This window comes from Cyprinus carpio, chromosome A13 (genome assembly GCF_018340385.1).
Source record: "Cyprinus carpio isolate SPL01 chromosome A13, ASM1834038v1, whole genome shotgun sequence".
In the NCBI taxonomy this organism is placed as follows: domain Eukaryota; kingdom Metazoa; phylum Chordata; class Actinopteri; order Cypriniformes; family Cyprinidae; genus Cyprinus; species Cyprinus carpio.
In genome coordinates, this window is record NC_056584.1 from 8,673,009 (window position 1) to 8,699,069 (window position 26,061).

Genomic DNA, 26,061 nt, shown 5'->3' on the forward strand with positions numbered 1-26,061 from the left:
ATTTGAAAATTAATCTGATTTAAACGATAATTACAAAATATTATCATATTTCCATAAGGATGTACAATTTTATCATTAATGTCAGCCATTTTTAACCAAGCAGAGGGAGTGGTCATGGAGAATTTTTTTTTTTTTTTTTATAAAATATGAATACATTTTTGTGTTGTAAATTTGTCATGTGTCACAATTTGGGAATCACAATTTTACAGACATCACTGACTCCTCAAAGTACCCAAGTAAGCTTTTAAATGTTTGAGATCGTAAAACGTATTTTGCTATTATCTTTTGTGCACCGTGAACTTACATATCTATGCTTATTATTAGAATAGGTATGCAATTTTGCGCAAGTGCATTGTATTTTTCCCCCAGTAATGAAAGTAATGGAAAAAACATCCCAAACCTTTTTGTTCATGTTGTGAATTATTTTCCTTGTGCACAATGAACCAAAGTGCAAGAATATAATGATTATTATTTGATAATAATATGAAAATTATTTTGGGGGTAAGTATATATTTGCTTTTACTAAATGAATTGAATTTCGAGTAAAAGCCCTAAACAGATGTTTTTTTACTCATGATAATATTCATAAATGCTGTTGCCATTTTCTACAATGATACTGTTTTCTCTCTTTAATTATTATTGCTGTTTAATGTGCTTTTTCTCACAATTCCATATGGTGCTATTATACTTAATTGCTATTTTGTGATTAAATTTCAATCAGTTAAATACAGCCCTTTTTCATTTTAAACAATATATACACTACTCCTGCAGCTCAAGATGTTTTTGTATGGATGGAAATAGATGAGCTCTTATTCCATTCTTGCTGATGAGATTGTAACTGTCGTGTTTGTTTCTGGCTTTTTCATCACAGACACGCAGCGAGGCCTCCATGACGGTTTTAAGTGGACATGTAGTAGTCTGTATATTTGGAGATGTCACGTCAGCTTTAGTGGGGCTTCGAAACTTGGTGATGCCTTTGAGAGCAAGCAACTTCCATTACCACGAACTAAAGCCCATCGTGTTTGTGGGCTCATTAGATTATCTGAGAAGAGAGTGGGAAACCCTTCACAACTTCCCCAAAGTCTCCATCTTACCTGTGAGTACATGCATTGAAAATGAGCATAGAGTTTTTACCCAAAAAAGATATCTGTAAATGTTATGTATTCGTGTGACTCAAGGAGTAAGACATTACCAGCTTTTTGCATTAAAAAAAAAATGCCACCACAATTTGATTTCAAGTGTTGATGTTCTGGCAGTAGGTTTCTCTTGGCCGTGTGAATCTCAGGCTTTGCTTCCTGCTTTAGTGCTTGATAGCATTGACTTGACTGTGTATGAAAAACGCAGCCAAAAAGCTGCCGTCAGCAAAGCCTTGCCTTTTAGATTAGACTACATATTTGCTTCCCTCAGCACATAGTTAGATCAGCTGAATGTCACTGCCTTTAGAAAAGTAAATACTTGTTAACTAATTTCCCTGAGCTCCTGCACCGTCTTTAATTTGTTTTTTCCTTTCTTCCTCTTTCCTCTCTCTCTCTCCGCTGAAGGTACACCATTAAGTCGAGCTGATTTAAGGGCCGTCAACATCAACCTCTGTGACATGTGCGTTATCCTGTCAGCCAATCAGAACAATATCGACGATGCTTCACTGCAGGACAAGGAATGCATCTTGGCGACTCTTAACATAAAATCTATGCAGTTTGATGACAGCATTGGGGTCTTGCAGGCTAATTCCCAAGGTAAGAAGTGGCCAAGAATACTTCAGTGCATAGAGAATATTCCTCAAGAGCTTTAGACTGTGAAAACAGTTATCTACTGTGTGCTTTCAAAGACAACAAGGTCCAATTATCTACCCAAATAGTTTAATGGAACAAGGGAAGACAGCAATTACTAAAGAATAAAAACATGACTAACATTTCATGTTTGTGCATTAAGAAACCCAATAAATCAGTAATTTAGACACTTTATGCAAACATTAAATAAGAAACAAAAGTTGTACATTTCTATTTCATGCATATGTATGTGCATTATTAGAATATGCATGCAATTCTGAGCAGGTCTATTATATATTTCCCCAGTAATCACAGCTCTGAACTAACGTTTTTGTGCAGATTATGTATTTGCCTCCAATTGCTGGACCGCGGCAGATTTGTTTGCCGACAAATTGACTCGAACAGATTGTTTATGCATTCAGATAAACATGTAATCCTCTTGTGCACATCAGGGATTCATCATCATCATTAAACAGACTGTACAAATCAGCAGCTTCACTTTCTCAGCTGCTCTTCATTACGTAAATTACATACACCACACAAGCTGGCCCACAACAATTAACGTTCAAACCATTATTGAGTATCCACTTTTTGCATAGAAAGATGGATTTAAAGCTTCAGAATGACTGCTGTCAGATGAAATGTGTCCAATATTATCCCAAAGGCTCAAGCTGAACAGTGTGTGGTGTTGAGGAAGAGCACATCCCTCTGTGGAGAATGATCATAGCTTTTAATCACACTGTTGATGAATATGTCATTATCAAGCCCTGAAGGAATCTGTTTACAGTGTACTGATTTTAGAGAACTCTGTGGGTTTAAACATAAAGTGTTATGTGTATCAAGTGGAGTTGAGAGTACTACACCCTTATTGTTTACTGAAAGCATAATCAATTCAGCTGAATTCATAAATAAAATTGCAGGATTGGCAGGGGATGTGTAGAAATTTGTGACTGATGGGCATTTCTAGTTCTGTGGAAATCTGTGCACAGATTCCATGCAGGCCTGGTAATTACTACGCTCTCAATTAATTAAACTCAACATCTGGCATGATCAACAGCAGAGCAATGGTGTGTAATAAAGATTTATTTCATTAACACTGAGCATTATTAGAACATATTTTATCTCACAAAGAACAGTTTTCTTGTTCTCAGATTATTCCCAAGTAAACTTTTGCAGCAATAGAAATACCATGATTCACATTTTTCTTTCAGATTGTAGTTCCAACTTGGCAGACATATAGTTATTATGATTCTTATTAATGTCACATAATTACACATTATAATGTAATTGTCTTTAAGGCAGAAGATTCTATATACATTAAAAATGTATTTACAAACTGATCATATTGAAATCTCTATGAGATGCAGGTGTAACAAATTACATCATATCACATAATCTTGAAACATATTCTTGCCCTTAGCACCTCACATTTCAGTGAGGCTTGTTAAACTTGTGTAGAAGGTGTTATTGAATAATGCTAGCCTTTTGCCAGGAGAAAGTACTACACAGGGCATTACTGGCAGTGCTTTAGGGTTTTTTTGAATAAATTACACAAAGTCCAAGCTACATAATGCATTACCATTGAAAAGTACAACAGAAGGCAGAATATAGAACATGACGTTAAGGTTTGTGTGCGTGTCTGCGTGGAGGGTGCATAACTTCATGGAGTGCTATCAATGTGCAACAATAAAAGTTGCACGAGACCAAGTGAGATGTGGTTAGGCTTGAGATTATTTTCTAGAAATATATTTATTTTTTATGTCCATATATATAAATTAATATATATATATACAATATATATATATATATATAATGTATATATATATATATATATATATATATAAAAATGTTTCAGATCATCAAACAAATTTAAATATTAGTCAAAGATAACACAAGTAAACACAACATGCAGCTTTTACATGAAGGTTTGTATTATTAAGGAAAAACAAAATCCAAAACTGCATGGCCCTGTGTGAAGAAGTGTTTGCCCCCCTGTTAAAACTGTGGTTTATCACACCTGAGTTCAATTTCTCTAGCCACACCCAGGCCTGATTACTGCCACACCTGTTCGCAAACAAGAAATCTCTTAAATAGGACCTGCCTGACAAAGTGAAGTAGACCAAAAGATCCTCAAAAGCTAGACATCATGCCGAGATCCAAAGAAATTCAGAAACAAATAAGAAAGAATGTAATTGAGATCTGTCAGTCTGGAAAAGGTTATAAAGCCATTTCTAAAGCTTTGGGACTCCAGCGAACCACAGTGAGAGCCATTATTCACAAATGGCAAAAACAAGGAACAGTGAGAACCTTCCCAGGAGTGACTGGCCGACCAAAATTACCCAAAGAGCACAGTGACGACTCATCCAAGGGGTCACAAAAGACCCCAAAACAACATAACAAAGAACTGTAGGCCTCACTTGCCTCAGTTAAGGTCAGTGTTCATGACTCCAGCATAAGAAAGGGACTGGGCAAAAATGGTCTGCATGGCAGAGTTCCAAGACAAAAACTACTGCTGAGCAAAAAGATCATTAGGGCTACGTCTCAGTTTTGCCAAAAAACATCTTGATGATGTATAAGACTTTTAACAAAATACTTTGTGGACTGACGAGACAAAAGATGAACTTTTTGGAAGGTGTGTGTCTGCATTACGTCTGGCTGATCTTCAGTACAACCGCATTTCAGAAAAAGAACATCATAACAACAGTAAAATATGGTGGTGGTAGTGTGATGTCTGGGGCTATTTTGATGCTTCAGGACCTGGACAGACTACTGTGATAAATGGAAAACATGAATTCTGCTGTTTACCCAAAAAATCCTGAAGTGATAATGTCCGGCCATCTGTTTGTGACCTCAAGCTGAGGAGTACTTGGGTTCTGCAGCAGGACAATGATCTTCAAAACACGGACAGTAAGTCCACCCGCGCCAATGGCTGAAGAAAAACAAAATGAAGACTTTGGAGTGGCCTAGTCAAAGTTCTGACCTGAATCCCACTGAGATGCTGTGGCATGACCTTTAACCCTCTGGAGTCGATTAACGCGTATACGCGTTTTGGGGTATTTTCTCCTGATAACCCCGAAAAGAACTTAAATTACACCTTTCAGTTTTGATGGTACAGATAAGAGCAATGGATTTCCTCAGAAAAAAGAAAGGGGCTACTTTTTTTTGTATACAGATCATAATAACAACAAAACTTTGTGCACTTATAATTTATTTAGATACAAACAAGGAGTGCTGTCTGCAGCCTTTGTCATTTGCGCTGATCTTTTACAAATGCGTCCATTAAAATGAACTGTAACTCAGTGAATACTCAACACCGAGACATGAGGGAGATATCTATAGAAAGCCTGACATGTCTACTTTTAAACTAAACAAGTGCTGCTGAAAACAAAGCTTTCTGTGATAAAGTAATCCATATATGTAAAACAACAAATGTCCGTTTTTCACGTCTCACTTCATTATCTTCTAAAAAACCTGAACGCCCCCGCGCCGAGCGCTCTTTTGAGATTCAAATTTTTCACTGAAGCGCGCGGCGCTTTTTTAATACGCCCAATGATAATAAAAACAACGCAGCGAGATTGTTCTTCAAGTAGAAAATTTTATTGTTAAACTGATTTCTGCTTGTGTGATGAGAGTAATAAGCAAAAAATTCACCCCAAAAAGATGTGATGTGGTTCCTAATTTGAGATTTGGATTTCACTCACAAGTAAAAAAAAATGAAGCACTTTATTCAGCAGATATCATAAACATGATATAAGTCTCTTTTTATTTATTTTATATACTTGTACTAGTTTTCACATAACGTGTAAACATTTTACTAGTTAGACTTTTCCAAAGACGGTTTTTTCCAAACTATAATGTCAGGACTAAATGTATAATCAAGTGAAATATTATGAAGTTCAATAACAATATACACTACTGTTTACCAATCAAAAGCTTGATGTAAATAATATAAATGTAACAATAAATGGTAAACTGTAACAAATGTAACAATCATTGCTGTTCTTTCAATTTATCACAAAAAATAAAAAAAAATATTCTCAGCTCTTTTCAACATTAATAATAATAATAATATTAATATATATAATAATAACAAATAACCAATGATGATGATTTAACATTTTTTTTGTCAAAAAATAAGATGTACATAAAAGGATTTATTGAAGGATTGTGTGACTGGAGTACATGATGCAAAAAATTCAGTTTGAAAGTCAGCTTTGATTTGATCCTAATTAAACTGTTAAAGCCAACTGCACTCACAACTGAATATTAAAATGTTATGGGGATAATTAAATATTCTCCAGAAAAAAACTACAAACATCCAAGGGTTAAGGTCAGTGTTATGACTGTCCTCACAAGAAAGGGGAAACGGGCTCCTCTCAGTGGCACAGTTGACTGATGGCTCATTATGCAACTCATTATGCATTAGGGCCTTTGTCTTCTCAGGTGTGAATTCATGATCTTGACGCCTATCGCATATGACTTTTACCAAAATAAAAGTGTCTTAGAAAATTTAAATCAATATTTTTGGTTTTCTGTGTCTCGTTAGTAAACAAGATGATTTTCACATCATTTAGAAAAAAAAAAATTCTATCTACAACAACAGTCAAAAATTCCTGGGAACCAATTTTCTGTATGTGTTTTCTGGGGCTGTTTTGATGCTTCAGGACCTTAACATTTGCGTTTGTGATAAATGGAAACATGAATTCTTTTTTTCTCCAAAAACACAATCATGAAGGATACATGTGCGGCCATATTATTATGAGCTCAAGTTGAGGCTGATTACAGTGAGATTAGACTTTAGCCAAACATATTTATAAGTCCACCTCTGAAAAAAGCACAAAATGTCAGACTTTGAGTGGCCTTCTCAATGTTCTGAAAAAATACCACTGAGATGCTGTTGGGCATGACACTTTACCCCAAAAATACCCTTAGACTCCAGAGGGTTAAAAGGCGGTTCATGCTCGAAAACCCTCCAATGTGGCTGAATTACAACAATTCTGCATAGATGAGTGGACCCAAATTCCTTCACAGGGTTGTTGATTGCAGTTGTTGCTGCTAAGGGTGGCCCAACCAGTTATTAGGTTTAGGGGACAAACACTTTTTCACACAGGGCCATGTAGTTTTGGAATTTGTTTTCCCTTAATAAAAAAACCTTCATTTAAAAGCTGCATGTTGTGTTTACTTGTGTTATCTTTGACTAATATTTAAATTTGTTTGATGATCTGAAACATTAAAGTGTGACAAACATGCAAAAAAATAAGACATCAGGAAGGGGGCCAACAATTTTTCACACCACTGTGTTTGTGTGTGTGTATATACTATATATAATTGTTTTCTTTGTTAAATTGAATGTCAGTGTTGTCTAAAAGTCTGGGAATTTTAGTCTAGTTTTAGTCAATTAAAACTTGATCACATTTAGTTATGCTGCATAATGGTCCAAAATTATAATCACAATTATTTTTTATCACAATTATAATTGTGATTACTGATCAAGATGGTTGATTGTCCTGATTTATTGTATTATCAGAAATATAAACACACTTTCTACATTATGAAAATTGGTAAATGTCAAAAGCTGAAACAGTGACATTCCTAATATTAATCCCAATAATTTCAAATTGTATCCATGTCTTTTTTTTAAACAACAAAAAAGGTTTGTATTGTGTAACCATTTATTCAGTAACCAGTGAAGTTTTTATTTTTTAAAGTCTATTTTAGTCCTTTTTTGTCTACAATATTGTATGTTGATACAGTCTCAAATAATATTTAATGTTGTCACTGACATCTTGTTTTCATCTTGTTTTCATATATTAAGTATTAATTTTGTTGTTGTTTTTTTGATGATGTTTAAGTGGTTTTTTAGTGTTTTTATAATATTTTGTGCTTAGTATTGTGATTTGTAATGGGGTATTTGGTTTCAGAGATCAGAATATTGTTTTCAACTGGTTATGACAGAATTTGAGCATATTCTGATAAATATCTGAATATTCTTGCAAGTATATGCAATCATTGAATTGTTCAGATGCTTTATAGTGCAAAATACCAATGTATTTATTAAAAAAAAGAAAGTACAATCATCAGTACTCTTGCTCTTGTTTATTGGTATAAAATTGCTCTTATTTATCAGCTGAAGCAAAAATGCTTTTCAGTAGGCCAGATGGTCGACACTGACTGTCACTGCATATCTGATGTCTTCACAATACACAAAACAGCAGAAGGAATTATTCTCTGCACATTTAAAACAAGGTCTTAAAACAGTCTCTCTTAGTTGTCTATTCTTTTTAGTCTGTTGTACTTCCCCATTGAAAAGGACAACCCCTGTTCAGAATCCTGCAGCCCTTTGAAAACTTTGTGACCTGAATCTTTTCCCTGCATTATGTTTGTCACTGTAAAAACTACACGCTTGCATTTTTCTTCAGTCAATGGATGTCAAAACAGGGCCAATGCATTATGCATATAGCATTACTGATTTAAAGTGTTTACTTGTCAGCTTGAGGAAATGCAAAAGTGTCAACTCATGTGATTTCATACTCTTGTCACTCCTGCTTGTATTTCATGGCATTTCACATAAAAGGTTTTCAGGATCCACTTCACCAGTTTTATGGTAACAAAATGAACAGCATATAAAATTTATACCTGCTAGTGGAAGGCAGCAAATGCTTAATATGCCTGAGCTGACCCTTAAAAGCGGAGGATCTATATTTCACTGTTTTAGACTAGCGTGTGGTGTCCTGCCACCACAAACTCTGCAATATGTTCACTACATTTAGCATTATACCAAGAAAATCTTATTTGTATTGGCTGACTGTTATGCTACTGGTTTGGTCACCATTGCAAACCTTGAATCTGTTTTGGCACCATAAGCAGAGTAAAATGTGACAGCTGTTTTCCTTTTTCTCTTCCAGGTTTCACACCTCCGGGGATGGATAGGTCATCTCCAGATAACAGTCCAGTGCACGGCTTAGTGCGGCAGGCATCCATCACCACGGGATCAAATATCCCGATCATAACTGAACTTGGTGAGACGCGACTGCATTCATACTGCTAACATGTCAAAGTCAAGTGTGATTAGAATCTAAACTCCTGTTTCAAGCCACACTGAAGTCTTTCTTATGAAGTGTGTGTCTGTGATGTGTGTAATGGTGCACCTGAATATTTCACTGACTTGGTCAATGTCGCGTTCTCTTCAGTTGTGTCTTTTATGCACTGGAAGAGACCTAGACTTATAGGGAGAGAAAAAAAGCATGTAGTAGCAAAATGGATCCATTTATAAATAACAATGAGGGTGGTACTATTCCCATGGTGGGGGTACTCATGAAAGTTTTAGATCTCAAAGGGCACTATAAAGCACCAGAGACCGGTCGCTCCAACTCTCCACTGACCCAATTACAGTGCGTTACACTAGAAAGGCTGCAAAAGAGAAAGGGCCTCACAGACGCTTAAAACTTCATGCAAAACACGCTCCTCACACACACACATACACGTATGTACTACTGTCCTCTTAACATGAGATGCAAAAGTCCTCCTCCCTGAGGGGTTGCAAAGTCCTACATCTTGGACACATGGGGCCTGATTTACTAAAGGTTTCTTGCATTTTCATATTGGTAGAGGTGAAACAAATATTAAAAAAAAAAAGAAAGAGCAACTCAAGAATAATCAGTATAATCTTATACGAAGGCTGTCCATATCATCTGTCATTAAAGACATTGTCTGATACTTGACATTGACTAATCTGAAAGCGTGATTTTGACTTTGAGTTGAGGGGATATTTCAGCCTCTTGACAGTGTCCTCCTGTAATTCAAAAAGAGAAAAGCTAGATATTCAAGCTAATAATACTCCCAAGAATTGTAAACATGATAAAAGTGCAGATAACATGAGTTGCTACTTGTTTATAGTGATCTGAATTGGTCATTTCTTAAATTTTCCCATTCTGTTTTCCTGTAAATAATCATTGATGTCAGGAAGCTAAATTTATATATATATATATATATATATATATATATATATATATATATTTCAGTTAATAAAAAAATGGAGAATATATATAAATAATTTATAAAATGAAATGAAATTCAATTGTTGAGATAAACTACCATTCAGAAGTGTAGGGTCTTTTTTATTTTTTTTTATTTTTTTTAGAAACTGATACATTTTATTCTTTTATGATGATACAAAATATTTCTAGTTAAATTAAATGCTATTATTTTTTAACTTTTGATACTGAAAAAAGTATCATGTTTTCCACAGAAGTATTAAGTGTGCCAACAGCTTTCACGCACATCTTTCAAAATAAAAGTCTCACATCAGAAAAACATTTAGAATTAAGTTCTTTTTGTTGTTGATGTGGTTACTTTGACTGTACACTCTGCGACCCACCAGTTAAGAAACACTGCTGTAGTGCATGTATTTATAAAAATTTTGGTAATTAAAAAAAAAAAAAAAAAGTGGTAAATTTCTAAGTAATTATTGGTAAAATGTATATCTTTTTTGTCTTCATTAAATTTTTTATATAAATATTGGACCATCAGCCATTTAAAAAACCCACATGAGTTGATCACTCTTTTCATTGCTGCATCACCTGAATTCTTGCCTTTTCTCCAATCATTTCCTTTTTTTTCTTTCATCCATTTCTTTCTCATATTCATGTCACACAGCATACTGTCATCTGTTCAGTGGATCAAACTGATACTAAGTTTTTGCTGTAATAACTCAACTAGACGTTCTTTGCAACGATTGAAAAATGTTTAGCCTAAAGGTAACATAATATTCAATTAAACGTAATTCAAAGCAACTTTTTGAAACAACTTTATCAGCAGATTATCTACACAAGCATCTCATAATCATTGACCGTCAATGGAGCGCTTGGTAAATCAGACCTATGCGATTACACAAGAAACGTGGAAAAACATGTTGAGAGCGATTTGTTTTCTCTTCTAAATGGTTCATAGTAATCTTTCCCCTATTTGCAGTGCAGTAGATATGTAAGCTTGCACGACATCCCCGTTATCGTGAACCTACACGGCCAAACTGTTCCAGTTTACTTCTTACAGAAGCGCTTCATCTTGACACTGTACCTTTAGATTTCTAATCCCACTCTTGACATGATACTCTCGTTTATGCTTTCTCTTTCTCTGGCTTTGAACTTGTTTCAATAACTGTCTCCCCTCAACACTGTTTTATCATCATTAGCTAAGCCTGGCAAACTATTGCCTTTGGTTTCATTCAGTCAGGAAAAAAACAGTGGAAACAACATACAAATGATAACAGAACTGGGTAAGCTGCGCCTTTGTCCTCCGCTACTCTGATGCACTGCCTCCTTCATCGGCTTGCCTTGATTTCTCTCGCTGCAGCTGAGGCCTGCTCCCATGGCATCACTTTGAACACATTTTTATCCTTAGTTCTGGTTGAAATTGACTGTCTTGTTTTTGGCCTTTTTTTAAGGATTTTTTTTCTTTCTTTCTCAGAGCATCACTAGGCCTTTGATCATGCGAGTCTGTCCTTGTGGCTGTTTCCATAGCATCTCCCTGCAGTTCAATTCTTTGGCCCGGGCTCCTTTTCATCAGCGGCCTGTCTGAAAGACTGACATTTCTCTTCCTTAGCTCACAGGAAGTCTGGGAAGAAATCAAATTAAAAAAAAAAAAAAAAAACGATCAAACCTTGCTTTAAGCTGTTTATTTTTATTTATTTATTTTGGTGCTGGCCCTAATCTCTGAAGCATAGATTTTGAAAGGGGGTGAAACAAAGATTGTTGTGTGAGGCTGTGTTCAAACCATGCGGGATTTCAGGGCATTGTCTCTATATATTGGCCGCTGAGACCATACACAATAGCCTCAAAGCAATCTGACTGCTGCTTCTGTTCAACTAAAGATACCAATGTTTAAAAACGGGTTTGTGTTTTTTATTGTATATAATTTGTGTTGAGAAAGTCAAGTTATAGAGCACTATTGTAAAACTTTAGGTCTCCGCACAGGAGAGCAGCACACGTAAATTTGTGTGTTGAAACTAAACTCATTTAAGTTTTGCCAGTTTAAACATTTAAGATCCAGAGGACGCGAGCTCGAGCGAACAGTGAGAAGATTTGTGCATGCGCTCATCCGAAGCGCGCAAACCCACATCTCAGAACGCGCAAATATAAAGCTCTCTCTGAAGTATTGCCCGCGTCTCAGAACACAAGCAAATATTAAGTTCTCTCTTAAGCATGGTGTTTGAATGGACAAATTCACACAAAAATTGTCAAAATGTCTGTCTTGGTAAGTATCCTATAGCAGACATAGCCGGCAGAACGTACTGTATCAGTGCATTCTCTTAAAGTGACAGTTTTAATATTAATCAAACAGCAACAACAAATAAATCACTCAATGCTCTTGATTGGATAGCTTTTGTGACTTGGATAAAGATTAATATTTCATTTATACAGTCAAATATGCAATGCTGTGTTACATTTGACTGCTTCATTCAATTTCTGTACCTAAAAACTAATGCTAGACCTACCTAAAAAATATATATTTTATTTGTATCTTTACTCTTTTGTATTTATTTGTGCTGTTGCTTGTAGTTAGATAAAATATTCTTATTTTCTTTATTTTTATTCATAAGTATAGTTTTTCCATAAACACAGCACATACCGAATCCGTGACTCTAAAACCGTGTTACAAACCGAACCTCCCCACCCCTTATATATATATACATTTTTACAATAGTGCTCTGAAACTTTCTGATGCAAGACAAAAAGAGAAATGTCAAATAATTGTACTAGCCCCTCTTCTCCATGCAATTACGATGAATGGTGATTGAGGCTTTCAAGTTTAAAAAAGGATCCAAAAGCTTAATAAAAGTAGGTCACAATACTTGTATCCTATATTCCACATCTTTTGATGTCATACAATAGCTGTATGAGAAACAGAGTAATTTAAGTCTTTATTTACATTTATGCATTTAGCAGACGCTTTTATCCAAAGCGACTTACAGTGCATTCAGGCTACATTTTTTTTTTTTTTTTTTTTATCAGTATGTGTGTTCCCTGGGAATTGAACCCACAACCTTTTGCACTGCTAACGCAATGCTCTACAACTGAGCCTCAGGAACACATATTTACTGATGATCTTCCCCTCTAATGATTCTGTGATTGAAATATTGAGTCAGTGAACAGGATCAGTCCAATTTTTGAACAAACTCTTCAGATCAGTTTTGTGATGATTCATTAAAAGGATCTGACTCAAAAGAACGATCCAGACATTTCAACTTCCCTCAGAAACAGAATTTTCATTATGTGTGAACTATCCCTTCTAAGTTATTCAGATTCAAGTTAGATCCACCATTTTTGAGTACTTCATTGTGCAGATATCAGTATGTCAATCTATATTAATCTCCAGAATGCATGTCCACTTATGTGCATGCAGTTTTTTTTTTTTTTTTTTTTGCTCATTGTTTATTTGACATCATTAACCCGTTTATTGCTGGTTGGTGAGACACTTCACCCTTTGAAGGACATTAGTGGACTCTTCTTCACAGTTCTTCTGCACAGTTGTAAAACGTCTCTCTCTGTACTGCAGTGAATGACTCCAACGTTCAGTTTTTGGACCAAGACGACGATGACGACCCAGATACGGAGCTGTATCTGACCCAGCCGTTTGCCTGCGGTACCGCGTTCGCCATCAGCGTGTTGGACTCCCTGATGAGTGCGGTGAGTTAGTGGCTAAACAGCTGCCACGTTGACACCTATTTACTGATTTGAATTCCTTTAAACAGATTAGCATACATAAATCCATTAAATAAATTATCCACGCAGAATAAGTCGATTCAGATCCTTTCATTGTGTGAAGGATCCTTTATATTATCTACTAGGCTTCAGATGATCTTTTCGTTCGTATTCAAAAGCAGCCAGTGATTTGGTGAACAAAGCAAGCTGTCAAGGTGCACAGTCATTTCTCTCCCATCATGGCATGTCATATAGAATTACATGAAGGCATGTCTCACTGCTAATCCTTTGAAATAATGTATAGGAAAGAGACATCCTCCGGCTGTGCAGTGCTTTAGATGTAGGGCTCAGGCGTTACCAGTAGGCAGAGGTTGGTAAATGAAATGCCACATTGATCAGACAGCACTGTCAGCAGCGTTGACATCAAAAGGAAAGTTGTTGCCAAGACTCCTCATATAATGTGTCATGAAATGAACTTTCAAGAGTCTTATTAGATCTTTTAACAAGGTAAGTGCTCAAGTTTTCTTTAATGGCATGCCTTGACACGCAAAGGTGGGCTGCTATGGGCACCAAGAGCTCTAATCTCCTAACAATGTCATCTTGGGTAGATTAGGAAAGATACTTTTTTCCCCCCTTTTTCTCCTTTCTCTAGCCCCCCCCCACCACCACCACCTACGACCTCTACTATCCCCTTATCCATATGATGGCTTAATTCCAGTACCTTTCACTTTGAGTGAAGCTAGAACAAAGCAGCCTTCAAGTGCATTTCACTGTGGACAAAGGTGAAGCCTGCTAATAGACAGCTCTCATCCATCATTCGGCTGAATGCTGCTGTCAGGGGCCCGGAGAGGTGTCACTCTAGTGCAAGCTTGCGGTGACACAGCCCTCTGGTGCTCACACAAACGACCTTGTGATCTTAGTGGAATCTTTTATTTTTATACGGTAATCATTTGACAACTTTATCATCACTGACACGAAGAGCATTTGATGGACAAGATACAGCGTGGTCTACAAGTCAGAAACCACTTTAAAAGTCAAGGATACAGAATCTGATTTAAACTTGAAATTAAAATAATGTTTTAGGATTTAAAATGCATTACTGTTAGAAAGTTTGGGTTCGGATTTTTTTTTTAAAGAAATTAATACTTTTATTCAGCGTAGACACATTACATTGATCAAAAGTGACAGTAAAGAAAAAAAAAATCAGCACAAATGTTTTCAACATTGATAATAATAAGAAATGTTTCTTGAGTAGCAAATCAGCATATTAGAATGATTTCTGAAAGATCACATGACACTGAAAACTGGAGAAATGATGCTGAAAATGGCGCTTTGTCATCACAGGAATAAATTGCATTTCAAAATATATTAAAAAAGAAAACTATTATACATTGAAAAATCTTACTGACCCCAGATATTAAAAGGTAGTGTATAAAAGTTATGATGTGAAGTGAATAAGGTAAAACAAAGAGTCTTGAAAAATCTCAGCACAACTGTTTTCAACAATAATAAGACAGTAATAATAAGAAATGTTGCTTGAGCACAACACTGCCTTAAATCTTTCATGGTATTTTTATATCCAGTGCTGGGTAGATGACTTACAAATTATGGTCCATTAATGATTACAAATTACATTAAGTAAATGGTAGTAAGTAACATAATCTGGGTTACTTGTAGGTCACTACTTAAAATGTGACATTGACCGTGTTAACAAATGCAGGATTACACAGCTCTTCATGTTTAAACCTTATAAACATATTATCATTAAAGCAAACACTTTCAACTATTTGCCAAAACTCTTTAAAAAAATATGAACTTTCACTAGTGGTCTCAGACTTTTGGACCCCACTATACAAGACAAATGTCCCCGACTTGTTGTGTTATGAGATCTATTCTTCATTGTATGTAATCTGCAATTAGCTACAATGATGATAATTAAAATGTCCTCGTGTGCAAAGCGCTCCCCTGTTAAGCGTGGCTGGTGTTACCAAAATGAATGTGCATGGGGAGGAGACGACGACGACAACAACAACAACAGCTGGCGTAATTGCATTCCCGTGTCTCTTCCCTTCCCAGGGAGTGAAATGAGAAGAGACAGATCAGGGTCTAGATAACAGTGCTCGGGACCACTCCAAAATCCTGACTGTCTTGAGTTGTGATTCTAATGGTGCTCACGTCCGGATCCTCTCCTTTATCTTGGCAGACTTACTTCAATGATAATATCCTCACCCTGATCCGGACGCTGGTCACAGGAGGCGCCACTCCGGAGCTGGAGGGCCTTCTAGCTGAGGAGAACGCACTGAGAGGTGGCTACAGCACGCCGCAGACGCTGGCTAACAGGGACAGGTGTCGGGTCGCCCAACTGGCCCTCTACGATGGGCCCTTCGCAGACTTGGGGGTAAGTGGGCAGTTAAGAGGAGCTGACACGTTTTGGCACTTTCCCCAACAGGGCTCATTCCCTGTCCGAGGTCTCCCCTTCCCACTAATGCAAAGTGAACCAGCTGAACATGCAAAGTCTGTGGGTAAAAATAATGCCGCATTAAATCTTTCATGGTATTTCTACTGTATATCCAGTGCTGTGTAGATTACTTAAAAATTATGGTCCATTGCTGATTACAAATTACATGAAGTAAATTGTGGTTTGTAACATAATCTGGATTACACATTTAAGGTAAAGTTAGTCTGACTACTTTTTATAGTGTACCATACTGATTTAAAAAATATATATGTAATTACCCAAACTGTGGTTTGTGGGAAGAAAAAAAAAACTGTAGGGTGTTCATAAAACTAAAAATTAATGAAATCATAAATGTCAAAACTTGGGGATGCCTAAATTACATAAACAAACATTAATAAATATGCACACATGACATTACATGGCCAAAGTCTTCCGGGTTTGAAATAATTTTGTCCAGACTTCCAGTATTAATGATTAGTGAATGTAACTGGATATGATGAAGTTAAAGTATTTCACAGCTATGTGTCAGCAGTGTTTAGCAACTTGCATAAATATTGGTCTGTATATAAGAGGTAGGTTCATTTAGAAAGGAAAATTCTAAATTTAAAAGAAAAACGGGGGTGAAAAAAAGAAATTATGAATAATTTACTCTCATTGTGTGAATACAATGTAATTCATAAAAAGTACCTGTAATCTGATTATGAGCATTTTAAAATGTAATATAATCGAATTAAAAGTACTTATTTTTTGGGTTCTGATTACGTAATTCAGATGACATGTACTCAGTTACTACCCAGCACTGCCTGTATCGAAGTAAAAATGCCACATATTTCATGAATGAGTCAAACAACACCTGCTCTTACACTCAAATTGGCTCTGTCATGCCTGAAATAAGCATATGATGATTTGAATGAACGATTAAAGCACTATTGTGTGTTCTTTTTCAGGATGGTGGTTGCTACGGAGACTTATTTTGTAAAGCATTAAAAACGTACAACATGCTGTGCTTTGGAATCTATAGATTGCGAGATGCACATTTAAGTACACCAGGCCAATGCACAAAAAGGTGAGCTGTTCAGTTGACCTATTAACCTCTTTATCAGAAGGGTTTTAGCCCTTTATTTCACTCGGCCTATAATCCAGCTTCACTACTGGGAAATAACAATGAAGCCCACATTATTGTAAACCCAGTTCCAACACCTAGCAAGGTGTGAGGTCCCTACCTAGGCAACATACTGTAGGAGTGCAAATTTATGCTTGCTTGTGAGATAAATTAATATTCAAAAGGACATTTTAAAAAGGAAGTCAGTATGTTTTTTTTTTTTTTTTTCAAATAAATTAATAATTTTATTGAAATTGAACAAAAATGATATTAAAAAAATATAAAAATATAAAAATGATACATCAAAGCAATTTTTGAGCATCAAATAGCATATTAGAATGAATTCTGAAGGATCATGTGACACTGAAGACTGGAATAATGATGCTGAAAACTGAGCTTTGATCACAGAAATAAATTGTTTTAGAATATATTTTTTTATCCTAATTATATTTCACAATATTACTGTTTTGCTGTGATTTTGATCAAATAAATGCAGCCGTTATGAAGAGATTTCTTTCAAAAGCATTTAAAAAAAGTGTACTATAGTGTGCCTCATTTTATTCACAATCTAAGGCACTGTCACGTGTCCTTCATGGATAAAGCTATCCCAAAGTTCAGTGAATATTTTAGCCATTTTAAACATTTTTGAGCATGATTTTAATCAGTAGTGATCTTTTTTCAGTGGTAAGTGCACTATGTATTACTATTATTAGAATCCTAGTGTGCTATTTTTTGATTTTTTTGGTATACTGTAATATTCTAATATTTGTGTTTTGTGATAGGATGTGGGTGTTGTGGCACATTCGAATGATCATTAACGGTTACAAGTTACAGACGATGAGGAAACTTTAGATTAGTCATGATGGTAATATATATGTAGATGGAAAACTATAAGTGGTGCAGAAATAATACACTTTACCTATAAACCTGTTTAATATTGTTCTGCAAAGGGCAAAATGGCATCTTAACATTAAACAAGGTAAATAAATGCTATATCTTTTACATGAGATCCTTGAACGTGTGCAGGTATGTCATCACAAACCCACCTTATGAGTTTGAGCTGGTGCCCACGGACCTGATCTTCTGTCTGATGCAGTTTGACCACAATGCGGGCCAGTCCCGAGTGAGCCTGTCCCACTCCTCCCATTCCTCTCATTCATCCAGCAAGAAGTGCTCGTCTGTTCACTCCATCCCCGCCACGAATCGGCAGAACCGCAGCAGCAAAGCACGTGAAGCCCGTGACAAACAGAAGTAAGTTGGCCTTCATTTCTCTCTTTAACTCAGCAGAGCGAGTGTATGTGTGTGTGTTTGTTTACTTCTGTGGGTTTAGCACACCTTGTACAGAAAGGATGCTGTGTGTGTGTGTGTGTGTGTTTGTACTCAGCCTTCCATATTCTGTTTGTGAGTTTGCTTCATTTTTATGTGCATGTGGCCCTTGCCTTGACCAAACTTAGACCTGTATGACATTTGATCATTGCTTCATCGCCAGTGCACCGTTACCAGGAACATGTCTGCATATTGCACACAATCAACCTGTGAGCTTTTGAAAATAAACTAGAGGTCTGCAGTTCAAAAAGTCTGCACCAGTTTAGATTTGTTACAGCACGGGATTTAATTTGGAATTTTAAATGTATGAATTAATAATAATACTATGAAATTTGCAGGTCCCATGCAGACCTCTAGAACGGTTTATTTAATATTTATTATTAAGCTTAATAATGTTCCAGAAATAGAGGCAGAATTTTCCATCAGCATTTGTGCATAGGTAATACAGATCATTTTGGTCATTATTCCAGATATAAGAGTAAGGAAACAGCGTTGATTAATTTCTTGCCTGTCTGTTTGTCCAATCATTGTCATGTCTGTGTGTGTAAGAACTGCTGATTGCATCATCATGTTTTTAGTCTGTGTTAGTAGCTTATTTTTAGTTATGTTCTAGTGATTTTTTTTATGTTCCATGTAGGGTTTAGAGACATTATCATAGCATAAATGGTTTCACACCATCCCTACATGCCTTGCAAAGCAGAAGCTCCTATGTTGGGTATTTTTGTAGAAGCTTTGGATAATTTAAGTGTGGCTCTTTTAAAATTTCCAGCTTTGAAACCTTTATCATCTACATAAACAGTCTTCACGAAGCTGCTGTTGTTGAGACTTATCTCTCACCAGAATGGAGGTGCTGCAAGGTATTGTGGGATGTTGTAAAACCCTGCTTGATTTCAGTGCCTGTTACAATGCGTGCCTAAAAGATGGCATTCAAAAAGTTAGTTTGTTAGATATTCCCCCTTAGAGAGTAGGTTACATTAGTTAATATGTGATCTATTTTTCCAGATTTGAGAAGCACATTGTCTTTTTTAAGAGTTTTACAATACAAATTCGTTTTTTTGTTAAGATCCATCATAATCTTTTATATTAAATGAGCTAAATAGTTTGTAGTCTTAAATTCTGAATTAGCATTAGTAACAATTTATTTAGATTTTTATAAGAATCATTTCTCATTAGTGTAAAATAAAGATGGTTATGATTTTTAATTCACAATATATTAACCAGACTAAAAATGTAGCGATACGATGTCAGTTGTTCTGTTACTTGCCTTAAACATTGTAAAACTTACATAGACCACTTTTTTTTTTCTAAAGTGCAACAAGGATGAATAGAATGGGCCAAGGTATGCAAGTTAATGATTCTGCATGATACAGCACCTGTTGTGGGATCTTTTAATCATAGCTTTGTGCTTTGTGGAGCACTGTTATGAGAGGGGATTTTGATTTTACTTTCCAATGAAATCATGCCTACTTTTCACCTTCGCTTTCTAACCGAAAGCAAATGGCTGCTGCTACTGCCTCTTGTCATGCTCAGGACCATCCCAGCATTGCATGCGGTCGACTATCATCCTCTCTCTACCCTCCGTCCATCTGATAGGTTCCAGTGATCTCTCTCAGTAGTCCCCCTTGACTTGTTTGAGCTCCTCTTGTTCATTTACCTCTCATTAGGGGTTTCTCTTTCTTTCTTTTTCTTTCTTTCTTTTCTCTAAGACAAACAGCATTGTGTGAGAGGTCAGTGTGTCTGCACATTGTTCCTACATGTAGGTTCAAATCAAAATGTATTTGTTTCGCTTACATAATTCAATTTTAATACGGTATTTGGAAAATAATAAAATCTCAGAGATTCAGAGAGTTGTTTTCAAAGCCATTCAATCCAATTCTATAATGCTTAATTATTCTATAATATAAAAATCTGAAATTTAATAAAATTATGTATTTAAATTAATTTCATTTACTATGTTAATTTATTATAACAATGTTATTATATTTTGACATTTAAATAAAAACAATTGCAATGCAGAAACGTATTTTATACAATATTTGTTACATTTTTAATCAAAAAAGTTAAAATATTGCGTTAAAATTGTATTTAAATTAATTATTAAATAAATATAGAATTTAACATTTTGACAAATGGGGAATTACCACTTATGTCAGTCTCCAGCCTGGCCAGTATCGCTAATTATTAATGATGCATTGGTGGCTTTTGTCACATTTGCGTTGTGCCTAAAAACATCTTTTAATTTAAGAAAGACCTGCATTAATCCAAAAAATGTTGATTTGGTGCGTTAAAAGTTCCCCACCCAATCCAAGCAGAAGTGGTTTCGCACTCCGCACTCATCTGAAATTCACCTCAAATATCTGTGTGAGAGAGGGGGGCCATGATGAGAGTCCCTGTGCTACTGAAATTGGCTCTTTTAACCCTTGCAGAGCTAGAGGATGTCTTGGGGCAATGTAAGTGCCAGCATCAGTAGTAAACTCAGGGGAACGGAGCGAGGTGGCTGACTCCTTGCACCACCTCAGGCACAGCTCCACTTACATCAAACGACTGTGCCGTGACACTCTTCCCCCGCGGCTCGTTGCAGCCTGATACTCCAAGGTGTGCAGCACATTTCAAGTTGGAGGAATATGTGGAAAAATGTTGGAGTGCTGGAAAATGACACCGCCTCGGAGAACGTGAATGGGATGAGGACAGATGCCGGCCCTATGCATGGCTTAAGTCCTCATAGAACACTTTTCCGAATATAACACCTGATTTCAGAGAACAGGTTGAGTGATAACATGCTCAAATACATAGCATGATACAATCATTTCTATTTGGCTACAGTACGTCCTTGTTTGAAGGCTGTAAATGCTTTTACATACCGTGCTGCCTCATGAAATCAGTAATAGGTCCAACAATGTGTGTTTCACCCTGTGTCCTGAATGTGAATACAAGTTCATGTACTGTATAGAGAGAGAAAGAGAGTGTGGGAATTTATTATTATTATGTTTTTTTTTTTTTTATAGAGATGCATGATCCTGCATTAAAGATCTGATATTAACGCTGAGTTTCTCGTCTTCTGCTTCTCTCCTGCCCGGCTGTCTCACAGAAAAGAGATGGTTTACAGATGAAGCAGAAAACACATACCCAAGTAACATTCAAATGAAGCCAATGAGCACTCACATGGCCAACCAAGTCAATCAGTACAAATCCACTAGCAATCTGATTCCACCTATAAGAGAAGTCGAAGATGAATGCTGAAAGAATCCCCAGCCTTTACCGTTATGGAGGGACTTGGGTCATCCTGCTGTAAAAGATGAGCGCTAATTGCAAAACCATGACTGAGATGATGGCGACACATTGTTCTTCCCTTATTCAACTCGAGGTTTTGAAGCGATTGAGAACTGGAAGGGACTTCCTATATGTATAGCTTTAATGTTACTTCCATACTTTTATACATGTATACATAGTGATGTACATAATGACAATCAAGTAAGGATTGTACAGCCCCCTAGCACTTTTTAAAACTGTTAACAGGCAAACAAAAAAAAAGAAAAAAAAAGAAAAAAGTACTTCCTGTGATTCACTGCAATATTTCACCTCTGCCGTGACCTGACTCCATGCAGAGGGCGCTATAATGGAGGGTGAGGGTCACCGTCATTCACGTCATCCAGACACTACCCAAAGATCAGTCCTGCCGATAGAGTTACGTATCCATCGTCCTTTTCATTTTGCACTATCATATAAGTCGAGCACTGCCCACAGAAGAGTCAAAGCGTTCCCTCGGTTCTCCTCTGAGTTTGGGGCTGACGTCTCAGGCTGAAGCTGTTAACTGAATGGTTTTGTTCAAGGAAACGAGTGTTTGCCTGACTGTTTTCATGCATGGTGTGTGCTGAAGGCTGCTTGAAGTAACCTGAACTTATAGCTCTGGAAAGGATGCCCATTTCCATCCCTACAGACTGTTTAGGCACATATACACATGGAAATATTTGTTGTACCTAATGCAAATGGCCATCCCCAACGTAGCTCTTCGGAACTGGCAATACATTGAGGATATGCACTACTTCTGTTGATGTCTTTCCATCATCTATGACTGCTGGTGTGGGATCTGTCTGTGGAGGATTATATCATGTTTGTTTGCATCTGCGGCTCTGCTATTTATAAGATTGATTGAAACTACTGTAACCTGCTGATAATTCAACAATGATTGAGCTTTAACGCTGTGAAAAAAAAGTTGAGAATATGAGACAGTAGAATACAGTTGAAAATGCCACATATTGCATAAAGTGGGCATTATTGGTTCCTCCTTTGGGTGTAGCCACTGCCTGACACAGGGTTGGCACAGGGGCGGAAAAGTGCTTGGATGTTCCCTGTGACCAACTGTGATGCCTTATACTCTAGAGCAAAAAGCTCAATCATAATGTTCAATTATCAGCCAAAGATGTAACTTGTGGACGGCTCTTGCTGTGGACTGAATGGATTTGAACGTCACTCACTTACACGACAATGTTGTACCTTTAAGTAGAACGTATAATGATACAAATGTTTCACAGATCTTTGAACGTTGCTGCAAGTGCTCTGTCAGATTTATACACAAGTACATACTTATTTTTTATCCATGAGCGTAATCATTTTGTACTTATTTTTATACATATCAGAGAACTTTATTTCTAAATGTATCTTAAATATATCTTAATAGCAAATCACGGGAACCGTCAAAGATTTGTGAACCCGAGTCAAAAAGATACAATTTCAGCTTGCCATCTGGAGTGCTCTTTGATACTTAGACGGGTTGCTTTGAAGGACCTCGAGCTCTACTACTAAAACAACTTATATGCTTTCATTTTCATAAGCTAACTGAGGTGAAAACCACTATTGAATGACTGATGACACGATGCTGATCCTCAGACAGACATGAACTCAGAGATGCACGTGAGGAGGGACTGCTCTTTCTGTAATGAGTCATAGTAATATTAGCGATGTTTGACCTAAAGTCTCTGTAAAGAGAAGAGCGTGCTGAAGTACTTGTACTGAAGCAAACACAATGTGATCAGATCAGCAGTGAACTAATAGATTATAGATGCAAGAAAAGAGACATTAGCACTCTCCATCCATTGAGCAAAAGAATATAAATGTTATAAATTCTGCCCGTTCTAGTCCACATTTACTTTAAGTAAAATGATCTCAGCTTTGATTATCTACTGGACAATTAGGCTTGTGATTTTCTGAATTGTGATTACATTGGTGTTGCACTTTGTAGCAAGTAGATTTCTTAATAAATTAAGAAAAAAAAAAAATAATACAAATGTGAGTAACTCTGTTTAATTGGATTGTCTATGTACTTGCTAGCCTAAAAGAAAATATTTTGAGCTAAAAAGAATCCATTGGAGTTAAAGGTCCAATTTATTTATTAATTTTTTTCTTCTATGTAAGGTCCTTTTCCTGTAACAAACTACATTACAAAGAAAGGCCGATGGCGCAGTCAAGTTTCATCTGATGACAAAAGTGTAGATGCATGTTGAGACAAGCAGAAAGCAAACTAGCTCTTTCTTTTTGAGGATTATTTTCCATAAGGTTTTTACATTCCATTTTGTCATCAGCATTTCAATATTACTATCACATATAGTTTGAAAATGTCAAAATTGGTGGTTTGTTTACAGATCTTTTCTTTCTTTTTCAAAACACATACTCAGGTAGTGATCCTGATGACAAAACTACGAAGTAAAGCTGACTTACATTTTTTTTGGTACCTTTCGTAGGCCTGATGAAAGTTTGAGGTGATACTGAGATTTCTTTTCCACTGCAACAAATGTGCAGTGTTTTAATATCATGCAATTTATTTGTACATCTTGTGAAGAAACTACAGTGTACACATATCAGAGTTTCTACAGTGCCATGAAATGTGTCCATCTGCCAGCATCAGTCAGTCATTGGTCAGTAATACTGGATGAATATAATGGCATCTGATACTGGCATGGAGAACGTCCAAGCCATCCTTGCCTCCATGCCAGGACAGTGCCAGGCAGTGCAGGAAGACCAAAGGAGGAACCCTGTAAGACCCACTAGAGCGAAAAGTGGCATTCAAATGGGCATATGACACTTGTGCCTATGCAAGCTGCTGAAATCCTAGCACCTTGGTTATAGATACTGAACAAGTCAAAAAAAGGGGACAGCAATGACTGAAAGATGCTGAGTAGAACTATGATGTTTAGTTGGATCACCTGTCAATGTATTCAGGAGTGTTTAATTAAAGTAACATATAAAGCAACCTTACTTATGTGCTATGTTATACACAGCTATCATATTTTGGCTATTTTATTCTATTGTTAAAGACAGATTTAAGTTTTAGAAACTGTATAAAGAAAATACACTGTAACAGAATAAATACTTGGAGGGAATCAAGTCTTAACATGCTTAACTTGAATAAGGATTACTGTTTTGTCACTGTCTTTTCTTCCACTTCAATAAATAATAAAAACATCCATCCATACATGTAATTATTGGCATATTCATTACTGGAAAATGGGGTTTCTCATAGCAGAATGACTGATTTGACTACCAGATGTGAAGAAATTGATGGTGCTGAGCTGATCTACCTGACTCTGTCAAATATAACCTGCTGATAAAACATACTTTCTTGTACAAAAAAAACTGTACATAAATTGTACATGGTTTCTTTTTGTATTTTCTCAAATTAAAATTGATGTATGTGTGTTCTACAGGTGACTGGAATATTGCGTCATTACTTGATTTACACTGGACATTTTAACCAAAACTAATGATGTTTTTCATTAAAAACACACATCACAGACAAATGGACATACAGTAGCTACAATCCAAAGATATGTGGAGGAGGAAACAGGATGTACTGGACGCAGGGAACACACCTTTTCCAAATATCTGATAATATTTAAAGAGGCATGTTTAATGACAAATAACTCCTCTCACATTTGAATTATTCCACATATCGTCTACTTAAGAATGTGTAGATTTCAATAGCAAGTCATTTTATATCTACACTTTTCACTGTGCGCCTCTCAACCTATGTTTACAGCGCTCCCCAGTTTCAGCCTCTAAAAATGATGACTGTGATTAAACCTTGTTTTATAGTAAGATATTAGTCTGGTCTTACGTGGCTTGTTCTTTTTAAAACTAAAGATCTGAGCTCGACTTACCAAGCCGAAATAAAAAGAGGAAGTAGAACAGATGTCGGCTGCGCTCCTGATTTATAGGCTGATAAGGGTGGCACCCTGTAGGTTTAAATTTACGGCTTGTTAGTAAGGACTGGCTCCTTTGTGAGATGTTTTCAAAATGATTGATTTACAATAAAGTGGCTCCCTGTGTGTGCACGCAGGCTGAACTGATTCAGATCGATTCCAGTGAAATTGATTGATCAGCCATTTAACTTGGCAGTATGTTTACTGAACGAAACCATGCAAGACCTATTCTCCCAGTCTCTAGCAATAAAGCAAAAACAAGCCACACATCACAACAAAAACAACCACGTCTACACTATTCCTACTGCTTCAGATTCATTTGATATAAAATATATTTGTAAATAGCAATAAAATAATCAACCCCACTTTATATCTTTAACTACAAAAAAAAAAAAAAACACTGAAAAACTGCAAATAAAACATTGAATTAAATGTGAGATTTTGAAGTAGACAAGCTGAAATACTTTTTTTCCCCTTGTAAAACATACTCCAATGATCTGTTGAAATATATATA

General features: G+C 36.2%; 1 protein-coding gene across 23 annotated transcripts in view; it reads left to right on the top strand.

Annotated features, from left to right (window-relative positions):
- Window positions 1-25,049, top strand: part of kcnma1a (potassium large conductance calcium-activated channel, subfamily M, alpha member 1a) — a 217,547-nt gene extending 192,498 nt beyond the window's left edge. For 10 of the 23 annotated variants that reach the window (XM_042768609.1, XM_042768613.1, XM_042768619.1 and 7 more), the window contains 10 exons: window positions 872-1,096; window positions 1,541-1,733; window positions 8,672-8,785; window positions 10,957-11,040; window positions 13,320-13,450; window positions 15,669-15,863; window positions 16,871-16,989; window positions 18,052-18,276; window positions 19,662-19,690; window positions 21,440-25,049. In XM_042768609.1, coding sequence (XP_042624543.1) covers window positions 872-1,096; window positions 1,541-1,733; window positions 8,672-8,785; window positions 10,957-11,040; window positions 13,320-13,450; window positions 15,669-15,863; window positions 16,871-16,989; window positions 18,052-18,276; window positions 19,662-19,690; window positions 21,440-21,591 — 1,467 coding nt within the window. In that variant the 3' untranslated portion in view covers window positions 21,592-25,049. Of the gene's footprint in view, window positions 1-871; window positions 1,097-1,540; window positions 1,734-8,671; window positions 8,786-10,956; window positions 11,041-13,319; window positions 13,451-15,668; window positions 15,864-16,870; window positions 16,990-18,051; window positions 18,277-19,661; window positions 19,691-21,356 lie in introns of all 23 variants that reach the window. The other 13 variants (XM_042768615.1, XM_042768627.1, XM_042768629.1 and 10 more) reach the window with 5 other exon arrangements.
- The last annotated feature ends 1,012 nt before the right edge of the window (window positions 25,050-26,061 follow it).